At 38.8% G+C, this 25,595-nt stretch overlaps 1 protein-coding gene across 2 annotated transcripts in view; it reads left to right on the top strand.

Moving 5' to 3' along the window:
• The first annotated feature begins 52 nt into the window (after nt 1–52).
• ATRN (attractin) overlaps nt 53–25,595 on the top strand; it is a 100,412-nt gene continuing 74,869 nt past the window's right edge. For both annotated transcript variants that reach the window (XM_012728267.1, XM_004687360.2), the window contains exons 1-2: nt 53–512; nt 24,026–24,109. In XM_012728267.1, the coding sequence (XP_012583721.1) occupies nt 133–512; nt 24,026–24,109 (464 nt within the window). In that variant the 5' untranslated portion in view covers nt 53–132. The remainder of the gene's footprint in view (nt 513–24,025; nt 24,110–25,595) is intronic.

Below are 25,595 nucleotides of genomic sequence, written 5' to 3' on the forward strand. Positions count from 1 at the left end.
GCCGCTTGGCCCCGCCCCCAGATTGGCCGCCCGAGCCACCGTCCGTACAGCCCCTCCCCGCACGGCCAGGCGAAGCCGAGCCGGCCGTGCGGTGTGTATGTGTTCGCGGGGCGCCGTCTCAGCCCCGGGAAGATGGTGGCGGCGGCGCCGGCGACTGAGGCGAGGCTGAGGAGGACGGCGGCGACGGCAGCGCCCACGGGCAGGAACGGCGAGCGGCGCCGGGATCGGGGCGCGATCGGGACTGGGAGGCTGGGGTTGGGGTCCGGGCTGCGCCTCCCGCGGCTGCTGCCGCCGCTGCTACTGCCGCTGCTGCTCCCGTCGTTGCTGTTGCTGCCCTGGGCTGCCGAGGCCGCGGCGGCAGCTGCGGTGGTGTCGGGCTCTGCTGCAGCCGAGGCCAAAGAATGTGACCGGCCCTGTGTCAACGGCGGCCGCTGCAACCCTGGCACCGGCCAGTGCGTCTGCCCCGCCGGCTGGGTGGGCGAGCAGTGCCAGCACTGCGGGGGCCGATTCAGGTGAGTGGGGGTGGTGGTGCTGCTGTGGGAAGGTCGGGCCCAGGGGGAGCAGGAGCCGCCGGGCGCTCGAGGTTATCTCCAGGCCGGAGACGAATGCCGGACAGAAAGTGGGGAGTATAGGGCCGCCCCCCACTGTTTGAGACCATTTGCTTCGGGGCAAATCATCGTCTCTGCCCTGGGGTCTTATTGTACTGGAAGATGGAAAGCTGCAAGACAAGGATAGGAGCAACCCAAAGGTGTTCGGCTTGGGTGCGGTGGGCTACAAGGGAAGAAAGCTTAGGGTCCCAAAGAGTATCAGAGCTAGTGTCTGAAACTAGGCCTATGTCGGATAAAAAGTATGAAAGGGGAGCGAGCCACTCTTACTTAAAATACTTCGTTTTTACATCCCCTTGTTCCCTAGGACCTGGTGAGTTTCCCGACCTATTGGAGATTGTGGGTACTCTGAAGGAACAAGGCCCTGGAATTGATTTGTGGGGTGGAGATAAAAGGGAAAGGCTAGGATTGTGAGTGAGATACTGGCCTTGGAGAAACCAGTGGTGGTTAAAGGAAATTGAGGAAACTAGCCTTTTGCTCCGTGGAGGTGGCAGATAGGAACAGGAGAGGCATTGAAGGAGGTTCCTCTTTGCTCAGGTTTCTGGAGAATATGGAATTCTGAGTTGGCCTGGTACAGGGCAGTACTTGGGGCGATCATTCATTAGTTAATTAGTAGTTATCTATTACTTGCTTCAGTTGTGCAACAATATCCAGATAATACACAGAAACAAATAGATTAGCCAGACTTTGGCCTATTGCACCAGGAGTTTGGAATATAGCAGGAGAAAGATTCGCACAGAAATAACCCTGGCTATAAGGGCTACAAATTCATTTTTGCCTATGACAGGTGTTACTGAGCACCTTTGATACTAGATATGGAGGAGTGGGGAAATATGGAGAACAAGACAGGCACCTTGTTCTCATGGATCTTACTTCCTAGTGGGGGGAAGCAGGCAGTTTCCAAATAAATAAATAAGTGAAAGAAATGAGCCAAATAATTTCAAAAATTAAAGGGGGATAGTCTGATAGAGAGTTATAACCTGTGGGTAACTTTAGAAGACGCTTCTCCTTTGAAATGACATTTGATCTGAGACCTGAATGAGGCAACAGAGAGCCTGTGGAGATTTCAGGGGTGGAGAAGTTGTAACTGGCCCGGGAGATGCCAGGAAGACTGTGAGGAAAAGGTGACACTGGATTTGAACAGTAGAGGTAAGTAGCATTTAGAAATGTGGAGTTGGGGAGAAATTCCAGCTGGAAGGAAGGATGCAAACAAAATCATGGAAACCAGAAAGTAAAGTATTTCTATGGAAGGCTATATGAAAGAATGTTTTCAGAGAGAACTTTGGAATGGTAATGTCAGGGGAGCTCAGAACATTGAGATGAGCTTTTTATTATTATGGATCAAGAAACCAAGTGATTTCTTGATCCAGGTGTAGTGGAACTTAGTCTTGCAACTTCACTTGGTGAAGGTTATTCTTGGTTAGGTTGAGTGGTAAACAACACACAGTCCTGCTCTCGTAGACCTTGCATTCTAGCTGGGGAGTAAGAAACCCAGTAATCAGTTTCTTATGGCATTGTTTAATGCTGTGGAGGTAAAGAGCAGGAGACAGTGGGACTTTACTGAGTTTGGAGTGGTTAGGTTAGTGACTGAATAAGTGACTTTTGAGCTGAGAGCTGAGGGATGAGATGGCATTACCTGCTTGAGGGGTTGAGTGCTGAGGGGGCAACACGTATACAGGTGTGGTGATGAGAAGGATCTTGGCAGGCTGGGTAGCAGGGCAAGTGGCTGGAGAAGAGAGAGCAAAGAAGGACATGGCAAAACTAGATGTATGGACTGGGGCCGTGCCTCAGAAATTTGACCTTTAGTCCATGAGCAGTGGCATGACACAGTTTATTCTCCTTTTTACAACATCTCCTTATAGAGTGGAGCCAGTGCAGGACTGGCCTTGCAGATGAGGCATTTTGAATTTGAGGAGATTCTTAGAACAAGCGAATGGATGGTTGAGTCAAGATGAGAGTCCTTTCAAGTTCTGAAAGTCTGGGATGCAGTGGTAGGCAGTAGGGGCCTATAAAAAGGAGAGGAACAGTCATAGCAAGACATCACAGACATAGTTTGTCTGTGATGTCCAGCGTAGTTAGACTCATGTTAAATATGAGATGGTGAACAGGTAGGTGGGAACTGTTGGCATGGGTCAGGAAGCAGGGATAGATACTAGACAGTACTGTGAGGGATTAGTCAGATCTTTGAACTGGTGTGCTGTTGAGGGGGGAGGGCGGCGATGAGAAAAAGAAAACTAGATCCTATCTTCAGTGACTGTGAGGGTGCAGATACTATTAACAGACACCAGTGCACAGAAGGAGCAGATCTGAGATTAATTTTGTACACACTGAAATTGGGGTGCTGTCAGGGTATCTACTTGGCAGGACAGGTGTTAAGTGTTGGCATCACCTACATAGGAGGGAGATTGCCAGGGAGGGAGAAACAGGTCTGAGTGTCTGCACGGACAGTCCCCAGGGTTGGAGAAGAGCCACTTGTTGCGGGGAACAGGCAGTCCTGACACTGGCTGTCTCAGGTGGTGTCATGAGTGAGTGAAGGGGCTCCCCTGATTACTGGGAGCGTTCCATTTGAGCCAGTTTGAGTTAGTGTCAGTGCTCTTTCCCGGACAAACAGTTACAACTTTGATCCTGATGATGAAATGTTGTGTGCTTCTGGAATTTTCTTTTCAAAAAATGAAAGTGAGACAAATTTATGTCTCTAGTCTTTTTTTTTAAAGCTTTATCACATTTTTAGTTGAATTTTGTAAAGAAAGACAAATGTTGATTTTGATTATAGTAGTATATACCTTGATTTACTCACAGACCTCTTGTTATTAAGCTAAGAGACATTAAACCGAATACCTTTCTTGTTTGGAAAGACATCGAATAGGTGCGTTTTTTAGAGCTTTTTGGTTCCATAAATCCTGTGTTATATAATTGCTGCTATAAGGTCTTTTTGCTAGTCGAAAGAAATGTAGGATCAGATTTCACTAAATTTATCACTGGTGGTGTACTCCAGACCAGGAAGCTGGTCGAACATCTTCATATACATTGTGCCATTTAATTTTGGACAACTCTGAGGATATATAAAATTTGGATTATTGTGTAGTTGTAGATCACTTGACTATCACTTATTTTTTTCCAAAATGATAGATACCACAGAAATGATTGATTATAGAAGATAACATTAATGGTATCAGTTTAATAAAAATAACTGTAGAATCTCTGATGGATGATTCCTCATGATGGCTGCTTTCATTCATTTTGATCTGAATCTTCCTAATTTAGTCATCATGTTTTTTTTTTCTCTTTGTGACATCACCATTGAAATTTTTCTTCAGAGGATAGACATGCCAAGTTAGAGAATAAAGAGAATATCAAGCCCATTTGTGAAATTAACATGCATTTATTGATAATTCTTTTCAGTTCCTGCTATACAAAACTTTTGGGAGGATAGAATAGAGCAAGCTCGTGAATCAGAGCCCATACATTGATGCTTACTTTCTATGAAAAGCAGAAGGCATTTTTTAGTGTGTTTTGTGTCCACCACTTGCAGTCATAGTAGTATACCTCATCATAATTCCATTCCTCTAGCATTTCCCCTTTTTTGCAGGTGTTATATCTAGTGCCTTTTAGAAATCTCCTTTTTATTCCTTCGAATGACTCTAAGTAGTCTCATTTCACAAATAAGTAAACTGACTCTTGGAGAAACTGAAGCCCAAGGTCCCATACTTGTGAAAAATTGGGATTTGAACTCAGGCCTTATCTCATTCCCAAACCCATGCTTTCCGTTGTACCATTTGTCTTACATTTATTCGCAGTCCGTTTTCGCCCTCTATGAACATTCTTTGGAAGGGCTGACCTATTTCTAACGAACACTCTGAGATACACAGGAGGGAAAATAGGTTTGTCACAACACCAAAGCTGGCATTAAAACAAATCACCTGAACCTGTCTGGCTGCTGGACTGAGTATATCAATGCCTTCCTAACTAGCAAAGTGAAAATTCTGGAAAATAATTCAAGAAATACAAAAAGGGAAACATTTTTCTTATAGTAAGTACTAAGTAGTACAAACCTGAATTAGTTACTAATGAGAATCAGCCTAAATTTATGTTCATGAATAAAATTTAGACTTTGTATATTCCCCAGTAGAATATAATTTCCACGAGGGCAGGAATTTTTATCTGTTTTGTATTTTTTTTCACTGTTGTAATCCCAGAGCCTCCATCAGTGCCTGGGGCAGAGTGCACAAAACCTATTTATGGAATAAAGGAATGAAATTCTGCAATACGTTTTGACATTAAAAGCTATCTTTATCTAAATGACTTCCATATCTGTCATGTCTTCTCCTGTTTACTGTACATCTTTATTGGACATTTATTGGCATGTTTTATTAGAATAAAACATTCATTAGAGTGTTTTACTGACACCCCATTTTGAGCCGTGTTTAGGACCAATCTTCTTATCTTAAAGATGGTCTTTTCCTTTGTCCTTCCTAATTTCAGTTGCAGGTCGTACTCAATCACTAAAGGTAACATTTAGGAATAATCCTTGGTTCCTTCTGTTATTCTTTCTTCTCCAGTGTCTTGATGAATTTGCCCTCAACTTTCCATTCTTCCTGTTGTCCTAGTGCATCTGACCCTTCACCTCATTGCTGAGATGCCTTTTTGTGCCTTAACTGGTCTTTTCCACATCCACAGGCCATTGTACCCTTTGTCATATAAATTCCCTGAAAACACATGTTGTGTCACCGTCTTGCTTAGAAACTATTTAGAAACTACTATTACTGTCTTAAAGTGACCCTTAGCAGAAGGCTTCTGCTCCTCACACCCACCCCATTTTTTCCTAATCAAATCCACCTATTTTATAGTTTTTCTGCAGATTTGCTCAACTCAGCACCCTTCTCCCAGCCTTCTCTTCTTCCTTTTCCTTGCTACTACTTATCAATAGGTGCGATCCCACATGGCTTATTGCAGTGCTCTGTAATCTACAACAGCCAATTCTTCCAAATCACATTTGTTATCTTCTTTTGAGTTGAATCATCAACCCATTCATTTCATAGAGAGTGTCTGAATGATTATTACAAGTTAGATAGTGTGCCCTGATTTGAAGATAAGCAGCTGTGTGAGAATCAAGAGTCAGAACCTGCTTTCTCTTTGCAGAGCTTGTAATTCTGAAAGGAAGACAGCTATGTGCACAGGCAGTTAGGATTTAATAATACAAATACAGGTGCTAGTCTCATGGTGGAGTGAGGAACTCTTTGGGGGCCTCTGGTGGAAGGTGTCACAGGAAGAGAACGCTGGGCAGATCTTAGTGAAGAAGGATATTCCCAAAGGAGCAGAAACTTGTGCAAAGAATCATAGATTATTGTGTTTAGTATTTTAGATTCCTAGGGTGCTTATAGCAAAGTACCACAGACTGGGTGGCTTATCTCACAGAATTTAATCTCTCTCAGTTCAGGAGGTCTTGGCAGGGTCATATTTCTCCAAACACTCTAGGGGAGAATCTTTTCTATGCCTTTCCCTTAGCTTCTGTAATTTCCAGCATCCCTTAGCTTGTAAATTCCTCACCCTAGTCTCTGTTTCCATCACTTCATACTCAACATGGTACTCTCCCTGTGTGCCTGCATATCTGTTTTCTTATAAGAACATCCAGTATACTGAATATGCATGCATCACCGTGTCTTGATTACATCTGCAAAGCCCCAGTTTTCAAATAGGATCACATTCACGGACACTGGAAGTTAGAACTTCAGCATACCTCTTTAGGGGACACACAGAATCCATGACTTAAGCATAACCTGTGAGAGATGCATAGAAGGGTGTGAGACTCAAGACCTTCCCCCTCCTCTTTAACTTTCCAATAACTCTTTTCTGTGGGTGTTTGTGAGGAAAAGTTTTGTTTTCTCCTGGGTAGTGAGCTTGTCAACCCTAGGATTCCTAGAGCTAGCATGCTGCTGTGATTGGAGCCCACCTGAAGTCAGACCTACTCATAGAAGAGGAAGGATGACAGAAAAATAAAGCCGGAGATTATATGGCTTTCCTGAATATCTGGATCAAGCCTTTCCTGAAACTGTACTATTTGGTTTTGCAATGCATATTCTTATGCCAGTTAGGACTGTATGTCTTGTCCCTTGTAAAACAGTTTCTAATAAGCAGAGGCAAAGAGAGCCATTTCATCAAAGTCTATAATCCATACCAGCAAGTTTGGGCCTTATCCTCTTAGAATTGATAACATGCTCTAAATTCCTGACATTTCCCTGCCAAGTCTCCCAATGTTTTGATCTCATTGGGCTCAGGATCTGAACCCAGAGTTTACCACCAGCAATAGTTTTGTTTCTCTGCGTGTGATTGCCAACTTCCAGCAGGGATAAGACTGTTCTCAGTGCCTGTTCTTCAGCTCTGCTTAGTTAGCTGCACTTTTGAGGGCTAAATGATTACAGTCTGTCTGTAAATTCTATCGATAGGATTTTTGTCAGAATTCTTTTAGTGACAGACACCCAACTAAGACAAGCTGAAGTGCAAAAAATGGAAAAGATTTGTTGACAGAAGTCAAGGGGTTATTGGTTTGTTGGGTGTCTGATACAGGGGACCAGTTAGACTCCTGACATCTCATAGCTTTGCTCGGTCTTTACTGGCTTCCCTCTCAGGCAAACTCTTTTCATGTGGCTTCTCCAGAAATGAAATCAAACTGACTTAGCATCCTCTACAGGGAAAGAGCGACTCTTCCTTCAGCGCTTGTAGCAAATAAGGAGGGACGAGTGTCACTGGTCCCTTGTGTTTTTTTTGAAGCAGCTGCTGTGACCGGCATCATGGGGATGTTCTGACTGATGAGGCTTGAGTAGAGCGTGTGCTCTGGAGCCTGCAGGGAGGCTCAGAGCCTGGCAGGGAGGCTCAGTTCCTTTAGATGGTGTGGACTAAGAAGGGTGGAGCAAGGGAAGGAGTAAGAAAACTCATGTGACATTACCTGAAATGAGCCAGTGCTGGGCAGGTGAACAGTGACATCACTGCATATTCCTGGAACTTGTCCTTTGGTGAATACGCAGTAAGTGTTGATGAAAATTGGGAATGGTCTGGAAAATTTTCTGTCAAAGTAATGGCAGTTTATCAGGAATTCACTGAGTCATGAATGAGGAGTTGTGAAGGATCCACTGTGTGAAATGTGTTCTGCTGGCTCTTTGAGGTTGCTTCAGTAAGGACTGTCCTGCACGGGGTTTCAGTCTAGCAGAGCCCAGATGAATGGCAGCTATTCATGCCCTAATTTTGTAATGAAGGAAATAGAATTCCAGGAGGAAGCAACAAAACATACATTTATATTGTGTGAAATTGGTTACATTGAGTGAAAACTTTATTTCAAATACTGACATAGTAGACATTAAGTGTTTTTGACTGATTCCTGGAAGATAGGGTTTACTTATTTGTAAAAGGAAAAATATGTTTAGTAAATAAAAAGAAAAACTGAGTGTGAATGTCAAAAGTTACAGTATATTTGAAAACAGGTAATTTGACATTTAAACTTCACCTCTGTAAAAGACCCCCAAGATAAGCAAATGCTTTTTATTTACATCAGTATTGAGCACAGATAAATATGTCAGAGAAGGAATTTGCTTATGATCAAGACAGTTTTACTGATTTAATAAGTTTGTAGGTTATCTTTATCTTGAGACTAAAATATAGAAGGGGCCTCCATGGTGGCCTCGGGGTTAAGTCTCAGTGTTGTTACCTCTAGTCCCGAGTTCGATCCCTGGCCAGGGGAGCTGACCCACATGGTGCAGCAGACCTCACCTGTCTTGTCCTCCCCTGCTCCCTTCAGCAGTGTATTTCTCTGCCTGTTCAGCTCCCCACTCCATCTCTGATGAATCCTCGCATCTTGCCACACCTCTGTCCTATACATAGTTCTTCTATGCAAATATAAATAAAATTTAAAAAATAATAAATACAGAGGTAGGTATCTGGTATTGTGGTTCAAAAGAAATCATGTTGATTTCATGTATAACACCATCTTGTCTCTCAAAGTGAAATGAAGCTGGTTATACTTTTTGAAGTAATTGTATCTGAAAGTTATCAGCCACTAACCATTGAACCTTACTCTCTTGTTCCCCACTTTAAACTATTGGGTCATTTTCAGTGATTTCCTAAATATATTGTAGCAAAAGTGACTGCTACCTTAATGTTATGTACTATTTTCACTCTTCATTTTGTTAGTTTCTTTCTTCTTTTTAAAAATTTCTCCCTATACTTTCTCAAACTAGTCCCTTATTTAATTAGCTAGATTTTTCCCTAAGTTTTAGGTGGTAACTGTCTTGCTTTTTTCTTTCTCCTCATTTTATTGATCATATCCCTTTAACCACTTTTAGCACTTGAGACCCTGGTTTGAGTTCACACTTTCAATTTGTAATTCTTTAAGTGGAGTCATTCTAGCTGCTTAGTATTTTCTCAGCTCTGCTTTTCACCTGTAAAAGTTAATTTTAATCATGATTAAATGGCCTACTTTTTCCGAATTTGGTATTAGCAGTGTAGTGGTTTGAGTTGAATTAATTTTTCAATTATTTTCTCTTGGTTCTTTTAACATTTTAAGTAAGAATTTTCTAGTTTATTAATAAACCTATAGGCAGTAGGGCTGGAATTGTATCACATGCTATTAAGAAACAAAAACCTCTTTTGATTAAGGTTTTGTGTGTGTGTGTAGTGTGTACTTTAACATTTTAAAAGGACAAGTTTGTTAGGGAAAGGAGAAAGGAAAAAGAAAATTCTGTATAGTCATAGGCGGACAGGGAGGAGAGCCGCCTTTTCTGTATTTTTTGATTCACAAATTCTTTCACAAAAATGTATGATCTTATAGACTCTCTAAGGAGTTTGAAAAAATCTTTTTAAAAGTATCACTTTTTGATACTATGATTTTAAATAAAATGTAATTTCTTAGTATAATATACATTTTAATATTTGTAGTATTTATAATGTCAAAAGGAAAATTTGATCTTCTTGTGATAAATGCTGTATAATATACTTTACATTAATTGTGTGAAGAAAAACATTAGTTAAAACAGACTGAAAGGTTACGTTTAATTTGGGGGTCAGGTATATATTAAAATAGAGATTTAATTTGCTCTGCTTTGTGCTCTAAAACTAGACAACTTTCCTGCCCTAATATTTGGCATTTATGCATTAATACTCAAATGATTTCTTAGGATTTTTTTGTGTTTTGTTTCTAAATGATAAAATGATAGCAGAAATCTTATTTATAATGGTTTCTCTGCAAATAGCATCTTTTCTTGAGTGGATCATTTTTCTAAATTGAATGAAAATGCGAAGCTGGGTATGACTGTGAGCAATGTTTCCCTGTTAACATTGGTTTTTGAAGTCCTAGAGGCATGTTACTAGACTGCATAAGGGTTTTGATTAGATTTAGCAAGATGATCTCAAGACAGATTTGGAGAATTAAATTCATTTTATGCCCTTTCACAATTTGTATTTAAATATTGTTTTCTCTTTTAATAAATGCCATGACTATCTTTTAATTGGAACATTGTTTGGCCTGCTGGTTGAGAAACACTGACCAACTCTGACAAAGTAATTGATTGCTTGAAAGCAGTCATGTGAGGTGCTGGTTCAGATTCTGGGCTTAACTTTATCTTCTTTTTAAGAATTATTTCAAGCTGATAAAAAAGATACTGAAAATAATAAAATGAAATCTATGTACCAATAACCTAACTTTACTGAATTTCCTTGTTTTTATAATTACTACCTTGTTAATTATGTAATGTAAAATATTGCCAATACCAACCAAAGTTCCTGTGTTACCTCTCCTTAATCTTGCTCACTTTACTTTTTACCAGGAGTAACTAGTGTAACTGGTGACATTGATATTTATTACTTCTCTTGTGTGTCTCTACTTTCTGACTTCAATTTTTATTTGCATTCTAATTCCATTTAATTTTTTTTCTAGACTATGAATTCTGTCTACTCACCTGCACATCACATACCATAAATTTCATTATTTTGAGATGTACAATTCGGTGATTTTCTTAGTGTATTTAAAAGGTAGTACAGCCATCATCACTATTCAATTCCAGAATATTTTCATTATACCAAAAAGAAATCCCATACCTGTTAGTAGTCATTTCCTATTCCTCCTTTTTCCCAGCCCAATAACCATAGACTACTTTCTGTCTATAGAGTTGTCTATCCTAGATTTTTATATAAAATTTATTATACAATATGTGTAGTGTGTGTGTGTGTGTGTGTGTGGTCTTTTGTGGCTGATTTCTTTCACTTAGCGTAATATTTTCAACACTCACCCAAATGGTATCATATATCAGTGCTTCATTTCTGTTCATGCCTGAATAATGGTGCTTTATATGCACTTATCACATCTTATTTATCCATTACATTTAATGGGTTTTATCCACCTGCTGTGCCTACTTATGTACATGTGTTTGTATGTCGTTTGGCCATATACCTCGGAGTGGAATTGCTGGGTCATATGTCAACTCCATGTTTTACTTTTTGAAGAGGTGCCAGACTGTTTTTCATAGCTGCTGCACCAGTTAATTCCCACAAGCAGAGTGTGAGGGATCCATTTTCAGCAATTCTTACTTTCTACATTTTTATTATGTTGCTTTTAGAGCCATCCTAAGTGAGTGTAACTGGTATCTCATGCCTTTAATTTGTGTTTCCCTAAGGATTATTGATTTTTGAGTGTCTTTTCATATGCTTGTTGAACATTTGTGTTTCTTTTTGGAAAAATGTCTGCACCAACATTTTTCCCATTTTTATTTGGTCATTTGTCTTTTTATTGTTGAATTGTAACAATGCTTTCAATGTTCTGGATATTAGATCTTCGTCGGATCAGATATATCGTGCGCAAATAATTTTCTGTCACTTTTTAGTTGCTTTTCACTTTCTTTATAGTGAGTCTTGATATACAAATTTTTAAATTTTGAAGAAGCCTAAAATTAAGTGGGTGTCCTGAAAATTTTACATTCTGGTGGAAGGTGGCTGGAGAATGCTTTTGCTTTTGCCAGAGGAGAAACTCTTCCCTAAGTTGTGAAGGGAGACCAGCAAGACTATGGGTTTTTAGGAAGGAGAATGCATAGAAGATACTGTCTAGAAGTGTCTCCCCTTTCAGCTGGCCTGGTGTTGTATGTCATTCTTATAGTTTAAGACTATTCTTTGGTACATTTGCTGGATCAAAGCACTTCCATTTATTTTCTTACTTTTAATTACGTAATGTATATGACTTAGGAGTGTAGGATCGCACCCTTCATGATGTTCCCACACCACACCACCACCAAGGTGCTGTAGTGGTGTGCCAGCCCGTTGTGCCTCCTTCCCACCTTGCTCTACCCTCGCTCCTCTCACACTGGCAGCCTCCATTCTACAGTCAGATTTCTAGGATTTGTTGTTGGCTTGGTTTTTATCTGACCCTCTGTTTTGTTTCTATACAGTCTCACATAAATGGCACCATCCAATGTTTGTCTTTCTCCTTCTCTCTTATTTTGCTTAGCATAATCTTATCCCTCTCATATTATCCTTGCCCCAAATGCAAGAATTGTTTTGGTCGTTGACCAATATTCCATTGTGTATACATATATTCCATCTTCCTGGTCCAGTCATCTCTTTTCAGTCACTTAGCTTGTTATAGCTGGTGTTGTAAATAATGCTGCAGTTTTAGATATTGCTAGGTTGTTCTTAAGTGGGATCGGTCCAATTTTTATTCCCATCATTCTTGTTTGGGTGTCCTAGTTTTTGTTTTTGCTCAAGTTGAATGAGTAGGAAATGCCTTGATCACTAATAAGTATATTTTCATATGTTGAAATGCCACAGGGTTTATTTATTTATTTATTTATTTTAGTCAATTGCTGTTTTTTTCCTTTTCCATTTCTTTCTTGGGTTGTCCTTTTAAGTTGCTCTATAGAGGTTTATGTATCATGAATATTTACCCTGGGACTACATATGCAACAGTGATCTCATGAGTGGTTTGACTTACTTCACTATTAAAAAAAATTACATGTAGGCCCTCCCTGGTGGCGCAGTGGGTTAAAGCACTGCACTACGAAGCTAAAACCACTTCAGCATGAGTTCAATTCCCGCCTGCCCCGGAGGCGACCACATGGCATGGCAGACCTCTCCTGACCCGCCCGCTGCTCCCCTCAGCAGTGTACTTCGTCTATCTGCCTGTTCTGCTCCCCACTCTGTCTCTGGTGAATCCTCTCACCCTCCACATCTCTGGCCTGTACCCCAGTTCTGTACGAATGAATAAATCTTTAAAAAAAAATTACATATAAACAAATGGATAAATAGATAAATGATGAGAAGAGATAAATCTTCAGCAGAATTCTGAATAACTTAAGTAGATACTCCGCCTTTTAGGATGTGGAGCTTAATTTCTCTCCTTCACCCCTCTTGAGTATAGGTTGAATGACTCTTAGCCAAAGGATAAAACATAGAATGAGGGAGAATGGTAATTTTTGAGTGCAGAAGCCTGTCAAGCACTGTGGTAACCAAAGGATCATTAACATTGCAGTGATAAGACATGCTGACATAATGTGATCAGGAGATCACATGGCCCCTGATAACATGTGGTTCCCTAATGCCCACAACTCTGATCTAACCACAAGAAAACAGACAATCTCAAATTGAGTGATGTTCTAAAAAATGCTTGATAGTGTTTCTTAAAATTGTCAAAGTCGTGGGGGGAAAAAGGCACACTAAAGAAATTGTCTAACTGAAAGCTTCCAAAATTCAGTGATTAGTTCTGTTTCATCTTACTAAACTTCATAACATTTTGTTTCTTCCTTTTTGAAAATTTGTTCTGGATTCTAGCACCTCTGTTTCCCATTTGCCAACTCTCCTTTCTGTTGATCTCTAAAAATGAGAGTACACACTTTACTCTATACTTGTATATCTGCACTCAATCTTATTGTGTATCTATCTATACATCATATTCAAATTTCTTTTAGTTCCTGGGCCTTGAAACATTCGAATAGAACCCTTGCTTTTTTTATTCCCACGCCTGTTTGGTCTTCAGTTTTCTCAGCACATATCACACTACTCACTCCGAAACTGAGGTCTTTTCCTTTCTTACTTACACTTCTAGACTATCACTAAATTCTTCTAAAATTTATCTAAGACTGCTGGTATTTCACCCTACATTTGTAGGTAGGAACCAGATGGTGTGTGTTTTTGTAGTCTTAAATAGCCATAAAATTTTTTTGAAAAGTGGAAGGTGTTATGCAAATAAAAGGTGTCAGATGGTTAGGAGCAGTTGGAATTAAATATCGGGATCCTTTAAGCTTCTTTTGTCTCTATTCTACTTCATTACTTTTTCCTTTCATTATTGCGTAATTACATGGACTCTGAAAGAGATGTTGTTAAAAGAGCTGATTGCCTGTAAGATTGGTCTTTGGTTGAATGTAATTCTGTTTATGTTTATTTTTGCCTAATATTCAGGGCTCTGAGAGATTATTATTGGATAGAAAAGAAAGATCCAGAACATAGATCTTTTAGATGGGGGGAGGGAAGGGGAGAAAGAGTGAGCGCCTCAGATTCTCTGGAGTGGCTTTCAGGAAGAGAAGTAGAATCTGGTATGAACAGGAACACAACAGACATGAGAATGGATCTGGAGCATTTGAGGGACAGTGATGGGAAATGACTTAGGGTAAGAAAAGAAGGCTTGATTGCCTTGTGGTCAGAGTGTTAGAATGAGGAGTTCAGATGTCATTCCATAGTCTGTGTGGAGTCATTGTAAACACTTGACAAAAATAGGGACATGGTGATATGAGTGCTTATGAATGTTGTTCTGATTATGGGGTGTTTAGCAGTGTTTGTGGACAAGTCTTGGAAGCTGTGAAGATAACCAAAGGCTCTCGCAGTCATACTAGCACGAATTATTTTGTTCTTGCGGTAGAGTGTAGCAGTAGGGATGGGGATTAAAGTATAAATCTAAGGAAGTCTTTACTGGTGGTTATACCATAAATTGGTGATACATTTGATGAAGGGGATAAAATAGAGAAAAAAGCTAACAGAGGCCACTAGCATTTTGAATTTCTGAGAATAAGCCATTTTATCATTTTTGGGACTGTAGTTCAGTGGGAATAGAGAATTCTCCATAAAATTAACTTCACATCTGACATTATTAGCTAAGGACAACTCTTGAAGCTCCATAGAAAATGCAGGGAACACCAGAGCAAAGTCAAATACAGCTTGTGTCAGAGCCATATTTCATGACGTCTGGTTGGATTCTGTCAGATCTGAAACTCTTAGTTCCTACTGTTGCATTGCCCTTCTGTGTTCTGGGCTTTTGTTTCTATTTAGAAAATAGTACAATCTCTCTTCATATGGATGCTTAAGGGAATGCTTACGTAAACTATTAGATTCTCCTGGTTTTTGAACCAAATTATCAGGCATCTTCAAGTCCCCTTCTTACCTGAGGTATAGAGTACATCCTAGAGAATCAGTGTTCAAATGTCTGCTCCAGTTCTTTAGGTCCTGAAGTGCTCTTCTCTCAGTGTGTCATGGCTATAGGCACGTGACTCTCCTGTGCTTTCATTGTAGTAAACTTCCTGATTACAAGAACATTTTTGTTATTGTGAAACTTTGCTGGAATCAGTATTGGTATTCATTAGGCAGCAAATGTGACATGAACATCTGTGGCGTTTCAGGCACTGGAGAAAATGTAGAGATAGTCCTCTGTATCTGTAATACTCAGGCCACGTGATAAGCCTAAACACAGAAGGCATCACTCAACTCAGCATAAAAAACACCGGACATATTTGAAGTTCCAGTGGATATTTGACTGAGCTCTGAAAGGGTAGTTTGGAGTTTCTAGGTGGGGAAGCAAGAGGGAGGAACGAAGGGAAGTTGTTCTAGATGTAGGAGTCAAGATGTACTAAGGCATGGGGACTTACAGGCAGGTTAATTGAGGGACGGGAGTGCACAGTTGGGGTGCTCAGTGCTCAGTGTGGGTAGCTGTGGCTGTAGATGGAGCAGGAGAGGCAAGTTCGGTTAGATTGTGAGGGACCTTGCATGTGGCGCTAATGTTTACAAGCAAAGATTTCCAAGTAAGTTTTGAGGTGATCACACTGGCCTCTGAAGAAGCTCACAGGTGGCTCTTCAGGGAGCCTGGGGGTCAGGGTAGGGAGCTGGGCTGAGCCACTAGTGAAGAGGCCATTGCAGAAGACCAGGACAGGGTGAGGGGAATTTGAACTAGGGCTTTGAAATTGGCAATGGAGATGGAAGAGGGGCAAACATGAGAATGGGTTTATAGAATGAATCACTAGGGTAATGTAAAGAAATAATTGATACAAAGTTTTGGAAAATAGAGTGAATGATGATAAAATGGTGAAAAAGAAAATGGTAAATGAAAAAGGGAATTTAATGACTTAATTTTTTTTTTTTACAGAGGAAATAATGGGTCTGAAACATGGCTCTAGTTTTGAGCTAGAATATAACGGGCAGTTATGAGCATTTAGATGGCAAATGAAGCCATGAGTGCAGGTGGAATTAACTAGAGGGGTATAATGGGAAAGTGGATCCCAGACAAGAGGACAGAGTCCAGGATTTGAACAAAGCAATTGTTCCCTTGACAGTCTATAGCAATCATTTTTTAATGTTATATCATTTATAATGTGAATTAATTTTTTGAATAACTAGGACATGTACTTATAATTGTTGAAGTTTAGTGTCATTAGTATGAATAAAATTTATGATGTACTTACATCATTGTATTTCGATTTTAAGGAATTAGGTCAAAATTTTCTGACTGAAGATGAAACTTTGAAATGTGGACATATTTTTAGCATTAGTGCCAAAAACCTAGGAATCCCAATTGTACATGGAGCAGGTATTAGAATCACTTGTAAACACACCAAGGCAGTGCTGGGTTCTACCAGAGAGGTTTCTGTTGGGACACCATCGCTTGTCATTTATGTTTTTTAAAGCTCAGTAGGTGATTTTGATGTCTATTCTAGTTGAGAACCTTGCAGCAAGGGTTTGGGCACAGGCTTTGTTAGTGTACTTTGTTTCTTGTCTATAATTTCTTTGCTTAAAGTTGTGACAGCAAACACTGGAATTCCTTATTTATCTAGTCAGCAGGGTGAGACGTTTGAGTTTTTATGTGTATTTAAATTACAAAACAAAATTCAAGAGCAGTTTAATCTGGGCTCAGATCATACTGGTTAAGTAAAATATAGCATGTGGGCACAAAAGAGTACTAAAAACAAAGTAGGTGTTCAAAGGAACTGAACTCTGTTTTTCTGTGGTCATATGGAGAGTATTTTGCTAAATACACAAAAAGCAAGAAGAAAAATGGTATTGTATACTATTCACCTTTTAGAAGAAGGGGGAGCCTACAAATAGGTACATACATATTTTATATACAAAGACCCAAAGAAATGGTAAACCGATAACTAATAAAAATGGTTGCTCTAAGAGGGAAGGAACAGGATGGAACCTAGTTTTCTGAATGTACATGTACATTAGGCTCTAGAATCAAGCAAATATTTTACCATAGTATAAAACCAAGGTAAATTAAAATGAGAGAAAAAGCAGTCCCTAAAAAGATCAAATGTAAAAGGAAACAATGAAATAAATGAGCCTAAATGTTTTTCAGGTTTAAGGTGAAGCAATAGAGTATTTCAAGTGACTTTGAAACATACTAATTTGTGTGTTTCTAGTGGGATATCCACCACGGGAAAAGGAACTGCAAACATGTTTTTAGTGATCTTACTTTAGTAGTAATATTGGTGGTGTTATGCTAGAAATGTGCTATATGGTAAAGCAACTGGATAATTATATTGGGTTGAGACCGTAGATTTGGGGATGAAAAAGAGATGCAGTGAAGAGGAGGTAGGTGAGAATCCTGGGATCTTAACTTCGAGTTGGAAATTTGATTACGAACTCATGATGTATTCTCTTTTTAAAAAACATTTCCCTCGTTCTCTCTGCTGAAAATCCCAGAAACCAATGGAAGTAGCCTTAAGCACTTCTGGTGCCAGATTCTGTTCTCTAAATAATAATTTCCACTAATAGGAACTTAGGGAAGCTCGGAAAATGGCTTATTTCAGATTGGAGCCAAGAAATCTATAAAATAAGCCTGGAACATCTTTTCATATCATAAAACAAGCTATAGTTGCAGGGCGGTGGGGGAAAGATTTCTGTTTTCATCGGTGGTAGGGTAACACTTTCTTTTTCTTTTTTTTAAAGATGATTTAAAAAAAATATATTTATACAGAACTGGGATACAGGCCAGAGGTGCAGGGGTGGTGAGAAGATTCACCAGACACAGAGTGGGGAGCAGAACAGGCAGATCTACAAAGTAACTATTGAGGGGAGCAGTGGCTGAGACAAAAGAGGTCTGCTGGGTCATGTGGGTCACCTCCGGGGCTGGGGATCGAACTTGCATTGAAGCTACCACAGCTAGCTTGCAGTGCTGTGTCCTAACCTGCTGTGCCACCAGGGAGGGCCCGGTAGGGTAACTTTTTCAAAGTCAACACTCCCAACTGAAAACAACTGGTAATGCTGGGAAATATGTATCTTAAAAATTATGTGTTAAGGCTTTGGAAGACGAGTAAGGCAGATGACAGGAACTTAAGAGGCTAGCACTTTTGGAGAGAAACAAAGCTAGAGGGATGAGACCAACTTTCCATACAGGTTTTCCCTTGGAGGATTTGACATATACAGCAGTAGTTATGCAGAAAGTGGTGGCAGAGAGGTAGAGATTCTAAGCAGAGGTTTTACTCATCACGCAGAGCTGGGAAAAGAATTCGGAGTTTAGGAGCTGTAAAAGAGAGGGGCATTGAAAAACATCTCAGGCATGTAGTTGAGAACCCTGAAAGATCAACTCCCTCCTGTGCCTGGGAGAGACTCAAAATAGATCTGCTCTCACCAAGGCAGAAGCCTACCTTTCAGATTACCTTAGCCCTTCATCTCACCAGGGAGAGCTACCCTTAGCTTTATTGCTTATTAGATGCAAATATAAATCTCTGGAGAAAGGCAGCATCAACAATTGATTCAAGTTATTTGTTTAGATTTTATATATTTGATAATATAGATATATGCCATGTATAATTATATAGTATGTTATAATTATAAAATATAATAAATACTTACGAAGCTTAGTTTGGTATTCAAAAAAAGTAACTAGAAATATAAAAATAAAGAAATCGACCACTTGTAGCTGCTGCCTCCTCCTGACCTAGTTGCAAAGCCTTGGTCAGCTTGACCATGTTCATCAACATCACTGGCAAAGCCGAGCTCTGGGGCTGCATCTCCTTCAAGCTGTTTGCAGACAGAATTCCAAAGACAGCAGAGAATTTTCATGGTCTGAGCACTGGGGAATAAAGGATTTTGCTGTATAAGTTACTGCTTTCACAAAATTATTCCAGGATTTATGTGGCAGAGTGGTGGCTTTCCACACCAGAGTAGCACTGGTGTGAGTCCATGCGTGGGAAGAAATTTGACAATGAGAATTTCACCGAGAAGTAGACAGGTCCCAGTATCTTTGTCCATGGCAAATGCTGGGCCCAGTGTGAATGTTCCCCAGTTTTTCACATGACAGAGTGGTGGATGGCAAGTACGTGTCGAAGATGGCATAAAAAGTGTGAAGCCACTGAAAGCTTTGTGTTCAGGATTGTCAAGACCTGCAAGATCACCATTGCTTACTATGGACAAATTTAATAACTGTGACTCTATTTTTCATTAACAAAATAAGAGAATTGACTGAAAATTGAGAGAGTAAACACTTTATTCATTGGGAGACTCAGGGTACAGAGATGGTATAAACATACTTTTATTTTTGTCTGCTAAATACAACTATAAATCCTGGAATTGATGCAAAAGACGACCAAAGGAGAACTCTGAAAGTCTGTAAGAAGGTGTACTGGTTTTGACTCGCTGGATGGGTTCTGTAGTAGAGTGACAAGGAACATAGAATTAGTAAACTTGAGAACAGAATCACACAACTCACCCAATCTAACAACAGAGAGAACAGACTAGGAAAAAAAATAGATATGTGGGACAAAGGATCTAAACATTTGTATAGTTGGAGATCTAGAATGACAGAAGAAAGAGAGTGGACTGAAATAGTATTTGAAAGAAATATTGACTGAAAACTTACCAAATTAAGCAAGAGAAACTTAATAAAGCCAAGAAACCGTGCACACCATATAAAACCAACCTAAAAACAAACAAACAAAAAACACCAAGGAGAACTACATATCTGTGATGAAGGTATGGAATTGGAATTAAAAACTTAATACCATTTATGTTAGAACCCCACAAAATGAACTACTTAAATATATCAGTATCATTTACAACCTTAACAGAATTATAAACAATCATTTCTCTAGACACAGTTTTTTTTTAAGAAGGTAATTTAACTCTATTAATGATACAAATCTTTGTAAACTTAGAATAGAAAGTCACTTTTTTAATTTGGTAGGGGTTTCATATGTTTGGTGAAATATTGGAAAGTTTCTCCCGAGATTAAGCATAAAAGAAGGATACAGTCATCACCAATTCTTTCTCATGTCATAATGAAGCTCATAGCCAATTGTAATAAGCCAAGAAAAATAATAGTTATGAATGTTGGGAAGAAAAAAAATGAATCTTTTTTTTAAACAAGAGACATGCTTGTATTTACTTAATTTTTTTCTGGGATAACAAAAGGGAATGGTGTTACCATTGCAGAGGTGAAAATATTGTTCTTAAAAATGTGTATAGGTAGTATTTTAAGCTTTAACAGTATGAGATCACCGACAAAGGGAATTCAGATAGAAAAGCAGACTGAAATTGAAGCCCTGGGACACTCCTGCAGTTAGACTGGAAAAGAGCAGGTGATTTATCAAAGGTGAAGGAAAAGTTCCTAGTGAATCCAAAGTCGAAGATTATGAAAAACAATTAAAGAAAATGTTTTAAGAAAGGGGGGAGTCACCAGCTATTTCAAATGCAGGGGAAAGTGAAGTAAACAGGAACCTGAGAGATCACCCTGGTATACCCTAAGAGAAGAATTTCAAAGGAGGGTTGAGGATAAAAGTCCAATTTCAGTGGGTTAAGAAATTAGGAGTTGAGGGTGTTGTCAGATTGGACAATTCTCAAGAAGATTTTGATTTAAAAGTGAGAAAAGGACTCTGGAGTTTAAGAAAAATTTGTTAGGAAAGTATTAAATTAGTGTGGCAGGCACTACATTAAATGTAAATAGGTGTTTTTAGGTCAGTGACACAGTCAGACAAGGTTAAGAAGCAAAAGCTAACCGTATCCTATTTAGAAAAAAGAAATTTGAAAATTCAAAAAGAAATATGGAAGGTAAAGAGTTGGATAAAGATCTAAGGCCTAGGGAAACAGTAACCAAAAGTATCAGTGATTACATAGCAATGGACAAGGTGGAATTTGAATATCAAACTAGATAAGTGCGTTATTATGACAAGAAGAACAAATGATGAAGATGGTCATAGCTTTTATGGCTTAATAGCTAAATATATTGTTAAAACAATGAGAAATGTCATAAGAATATAAATGGAATAGTACATTCAGGAAACTTAACATATGTGCATTTATAAAATAGTATTTATATTTCTTTGATAATTTTTTTTTTAATGTCAAAGGAGGGCCTCCCTGGTGTGCAGGAGTCAAAGTGCCAGTGCTGTCAAGCTCTCTGCAAGGCACTGCAGAACGATGTCCATCCCCAGCCAGGGAGCTGACCCACATGGCTCAGCAGACCTGTCCTGTCTCTTCCACTGCTCCCCTCAGCAGTGTATCTCAGTAGATCTGCTTGTTCTTCTCCCCACTCTGTCTCTGGTGAATCCTCACACACACACCCCCAGCCTCTGGCCTACACCCCAGTTCTTATATGCATTACAAAAAAAAATCTTAAAAAAAAAATCAAAGGAAGTTTGATCAAAGTTTATGCTCCCATATGCTTGACCATAGAGAAAATCTTAACTGATAAGAAAAGTTGTTAGCACCTTGTCTAGTAATAACACAAAAGCAGTAATTGTAGGTGGCTCCTTTGAAACTAGTCTGCGGTAAAAGCTTCCTTTCTTTTCTTTGTATCAATATTTGTTTCCAGGACTAATTGTTCTCAGTATCTTCTGAATGGAGAAATTGGTAATAGCATGGAATTCATTTCTTTTTCTGACCTTTGTATCACTGAAATGTTCTTATGTTTCAATTTGACTCCTTTGTGTGATTTCCTGTGCTGTGGGAACAGGCAGGACCACTGTCCATTCCCAGCTCACAAATGATGCTATAAAACTTGACCTGAAATTTTAGGTTGATATTCCTGTTTTTCTCCTTTCAAGTCTCTCTCAATTGTCAGTAACCATTTGCTGGCCATTCATTGGAAGAAAGGGATTTTCAAATTAAAAACTGGTGAAAATTAAAAGAAACAAAAATACACAATCCAGAGCGAGTGTGGGAAGAGCATATTCTCATATACTGCTGGCACAAATAGAAATTGTTAACAGACGCATGGAAAATTACTTGGCAACTTAGTTAAAAATTAAAATTCATATTCCTTTTGGCCCAGTAATCTTCCTCCTAAGATTATATTCTTAGAAATAAAAGTACAAGTAAGGCCATATGTATAGGGATATTTATTGCAGCAGTGTGCATAATGCCAGCTAACTGAAAACAAAGTGAAAGTTAGTAGGTGAAAGGCAGAAAACAATAATGCCTCCTCCGGTTAGACTATTACATATTACACTACATGAAAAAAAGTAAGTTAGACTAGCTCTTGATTAATTGGAGAGATTCCCACAAAGTTTTGTTGAGTGAGAACTGGAAGATGCAGAAAATTTTGTGTAGTAATTAATTTGTACAAAAAAGAAATGATTAAAGAGAACCAGGCATGGACATCTATGTATGAGGAAAAGTAGTCCAGAATGCTTGAAGTGTTCAGTAGTTTTTATCTTGGTGTGTGTGGGGGAAGGGTACTTGAAGAAATAAATGCAGAAAGGAGAATTGTTCTTTAGTTGATCAGGCCTATTATGTGTAAAACTAAGTAAATGCATTTATTTATAGTGACTAAGTAAATATCAAAAATAACAATAACCTATTTCTTTTCTAAAAGTGAAACTGACTTGCGAACAACTAAGCATGCCCATGTGAAGGGCATAGAAACTCTTGGCAATGAAACAAGCATTATAGAAAGTCATAAAACATGTCGAGCTCTAAGAAACCGAAACAAAGATTCAAGGAAACACATATGTGTGTGTACACATACAATAAAAGAGTAACCAATAAATTAAGGACATTGATTTATCCATAAAATTGGAAGTCTAAAGGAGGATGGTCTCTGTGGTAGGTGCTACCACTTTTCTGGGACCGTTTATTTGATTTGTCATCCTTGGTGCTGGTGGATTGACAGCTATCCTTGCAGCTATAATATCTAACCATAGTGAAGCCCAGAGGGAGGAGGGTATCTTTGGGTATCTATCAAAGATTGGTTTTGGGAACCATTTGATGACATGAAGTTTGGGGCAAGTTGGTTACAGCATTTGTGAAAGGAAGAAGCAGCATTGGGCAAAGGAGGAAGGTGAGCTTTATTGCCAGCCTGACAAAAGGAAGCTCTGGAGCAAAAATTGCCTGTCAAAATGTCCCATATTGTCTTGGAATGCCTCACTGTTTATACTGTACTCTCTGATGTGGGCTGCTCTGGGAAGCACATGGCCCAGGGCAAGGCAGCTTCTAGAAGAGCTGGCAGCTGGAGACTGTCTGGTGACCACACTCCCTGTTGCAGCTGGTATAGAAAGTAAACCCAGAAGACATATTTTGATACATTTACCTTAAAATGGAATGAATCCTTAACATAAGAACTCCTACATATGAATTTGAAAAAGACATTTATTTGGTAGCAAAAAAAATGCAAGTGACCAAACATCTGAGAAGATAGTCAAACATCAGGGTCTGGACCAAAGTATTGTGAGATGCCAGGATATCCCGTCATATTGGCAAGACCCACAAATACTAATTTATGTCAGACGTGGCACAAGTGTGGGACAGCAGGTACTGACATGCACTGATTGTGGAGCCAGGGAGGGTGCACCTCAGAGTCAGAGCTAGAGACTCTGATGGCACTTCAGCTGTCTACATTGCGTTGAATATGCCTACAACTGTAATTATGTATGTGTCATCTTAGTTTCTAAAAACTAACTTACAGTTCTTGTGACCACTTTAATGGTATGACTTTCCTTTTCAGCTAGAAAGATTTAGGCGTTTTTTTGTGGTTTTAATATATTTGCTTCCTATTTTCTCTTAAGTGTATGGCAAGTATTTGTTCTCTCCAATTTGTGTTATCTGAATATGATTACACAGCCATAACACTTAACGGAGTTAGTAGGCATTAATGCATCACCGTGCTTACCTTGAATTCCATTGACAATTAAGAAGAATAGTACTAATACATGAAATTTTGATGGATTTTTGTTTTTCTTTTTCAATTACAGATTAACTGGATCTTCTGGGTTTGTAACAGATGGACCTGGGAATTATAAATATAAAACAAAGTGCACGTGGCTCATTGAGGGACAGTAAGTAGTAATGACTAATTTAATTTTTGTCAGGATAGAACTCAGTGTGACTTACTTTTCCTTAAGCAAAACATTCATCTGTAGTGTGAAATAATTTAAATACTTTCTACTTGATAGCTTTTTATTTGGGCAAGTGAATTTGATTTTGGTTGTCTTAATCTTCACTGTTAATTTAGAGTGTTCCTAGTGATACATGCACATACTAGGTATTTATATATATTAGACTGTAATTTAGAAACTGTTGAGTATATTAAGGTCAGCTTTAGTGCATTATAAAACTAGACACCGTGTCATTTTTTAAGGACCTATTTTTATTGTGAGCAGAAAAATCAGAATAGCTATTGTTGACTGAAAAATTCCTTCTTTTTCAGTGCCTCTGAGCTACCGCCTTCTTCCCTTTGTGTCAGACCTTTACAAGAGAGTTTCTCAAACTTCTTGGTCTCAGGACCTCTTGACACTATTAAAATTTGAGAATTCTAAAAAACATGTGGTTTCTAGTTGTGCTTTTCATACAGGAATTAAAATAAAGAAAATGTCATTTATTAATTCACTTAAAAACAATAATAAATCCACTACATATTTGCACAAGTGACATTTTTATGAAGAAAAAAAACCCCATCCCTATATTTAAAAAAATGAGAAGAATGATTTTGTCCTACTTTGGGGTAGATCTTCTTTGTCTGGTCTAATAGAAAATGACTGGGCCATCATATTTTCTTCTACATTCACATTGTTTCTCGTGGTTGAAGTATGTTAAAAGGAAGTATGATTCACATAAATGTGTACAGGAAAAAGGACGAGGTTTTAATAGCTTTTTAAAATAATTGTGAATGACCTCTTTGATACTACAGCAAAACTTGACAAGAGGTAATTGCTTAAAAGGAAGTTGCAGTATGAACAATATTAGCGAACTTCTTAGAACTTTTTAAAAAATCCACTGGTTTTCTTGTACTTTAAGTGGTTCTTTAACCCATGCATGGTGTTGTAACAAAATGTGTACAGGTCATTTGGAAAATGCTAGCTCACAGAATTATGCTTATCACTGCCATATTATATTATATATGGTAAAAACCACACATTGGTTAAAACCACTATCAGTCTCATCAGAAAGATTTACATGTTGGAAATTGTGTCTGGGTGACAGACACAAATTTTCCCAAACTCTAATTATTGCTTGAAAGTTTACATTTTATCTTATGTTTTGTTGCTTTTTGTGAAATATGCAATGCTTAAGAAGATATAAGTGTGGAATTGGAAGTTTCATATGAGAATGATATGTTCAATATTTGAGAGATATAAGGAGGAATATGTAGGTGTATCTATTTTGGGAAGCTTTTTGTCTGATTGCTAAGCAGAAGCAGGAAGGTGGGACTGGATGGTTTCATGTAGTAATTGAGAGTTAACCAGTGATGGAGTGAAAGAGAGAGGGGTTTGTAATTGGACTGCTGGCAAGATCGAAATGCCTTATGAATCTGGTAAGCGTGCC

The sequence above is a fragment of the Condylura cristata genome, unplaced genomic scaffold (genome assembly GCF_000260355.1).
Source record: "Condylura cristata isolate star-nosed mole 26May11 unplaced genomic scaffold, ConCri1.0 scaffold00022, whole genome shotgun sequence".
Lineage (NCBI taxonomy): Eukaryota > Metazoa > Chordata > Mammalia > Eulipotyphla > Talpidae > Condylura > Condylura cristata.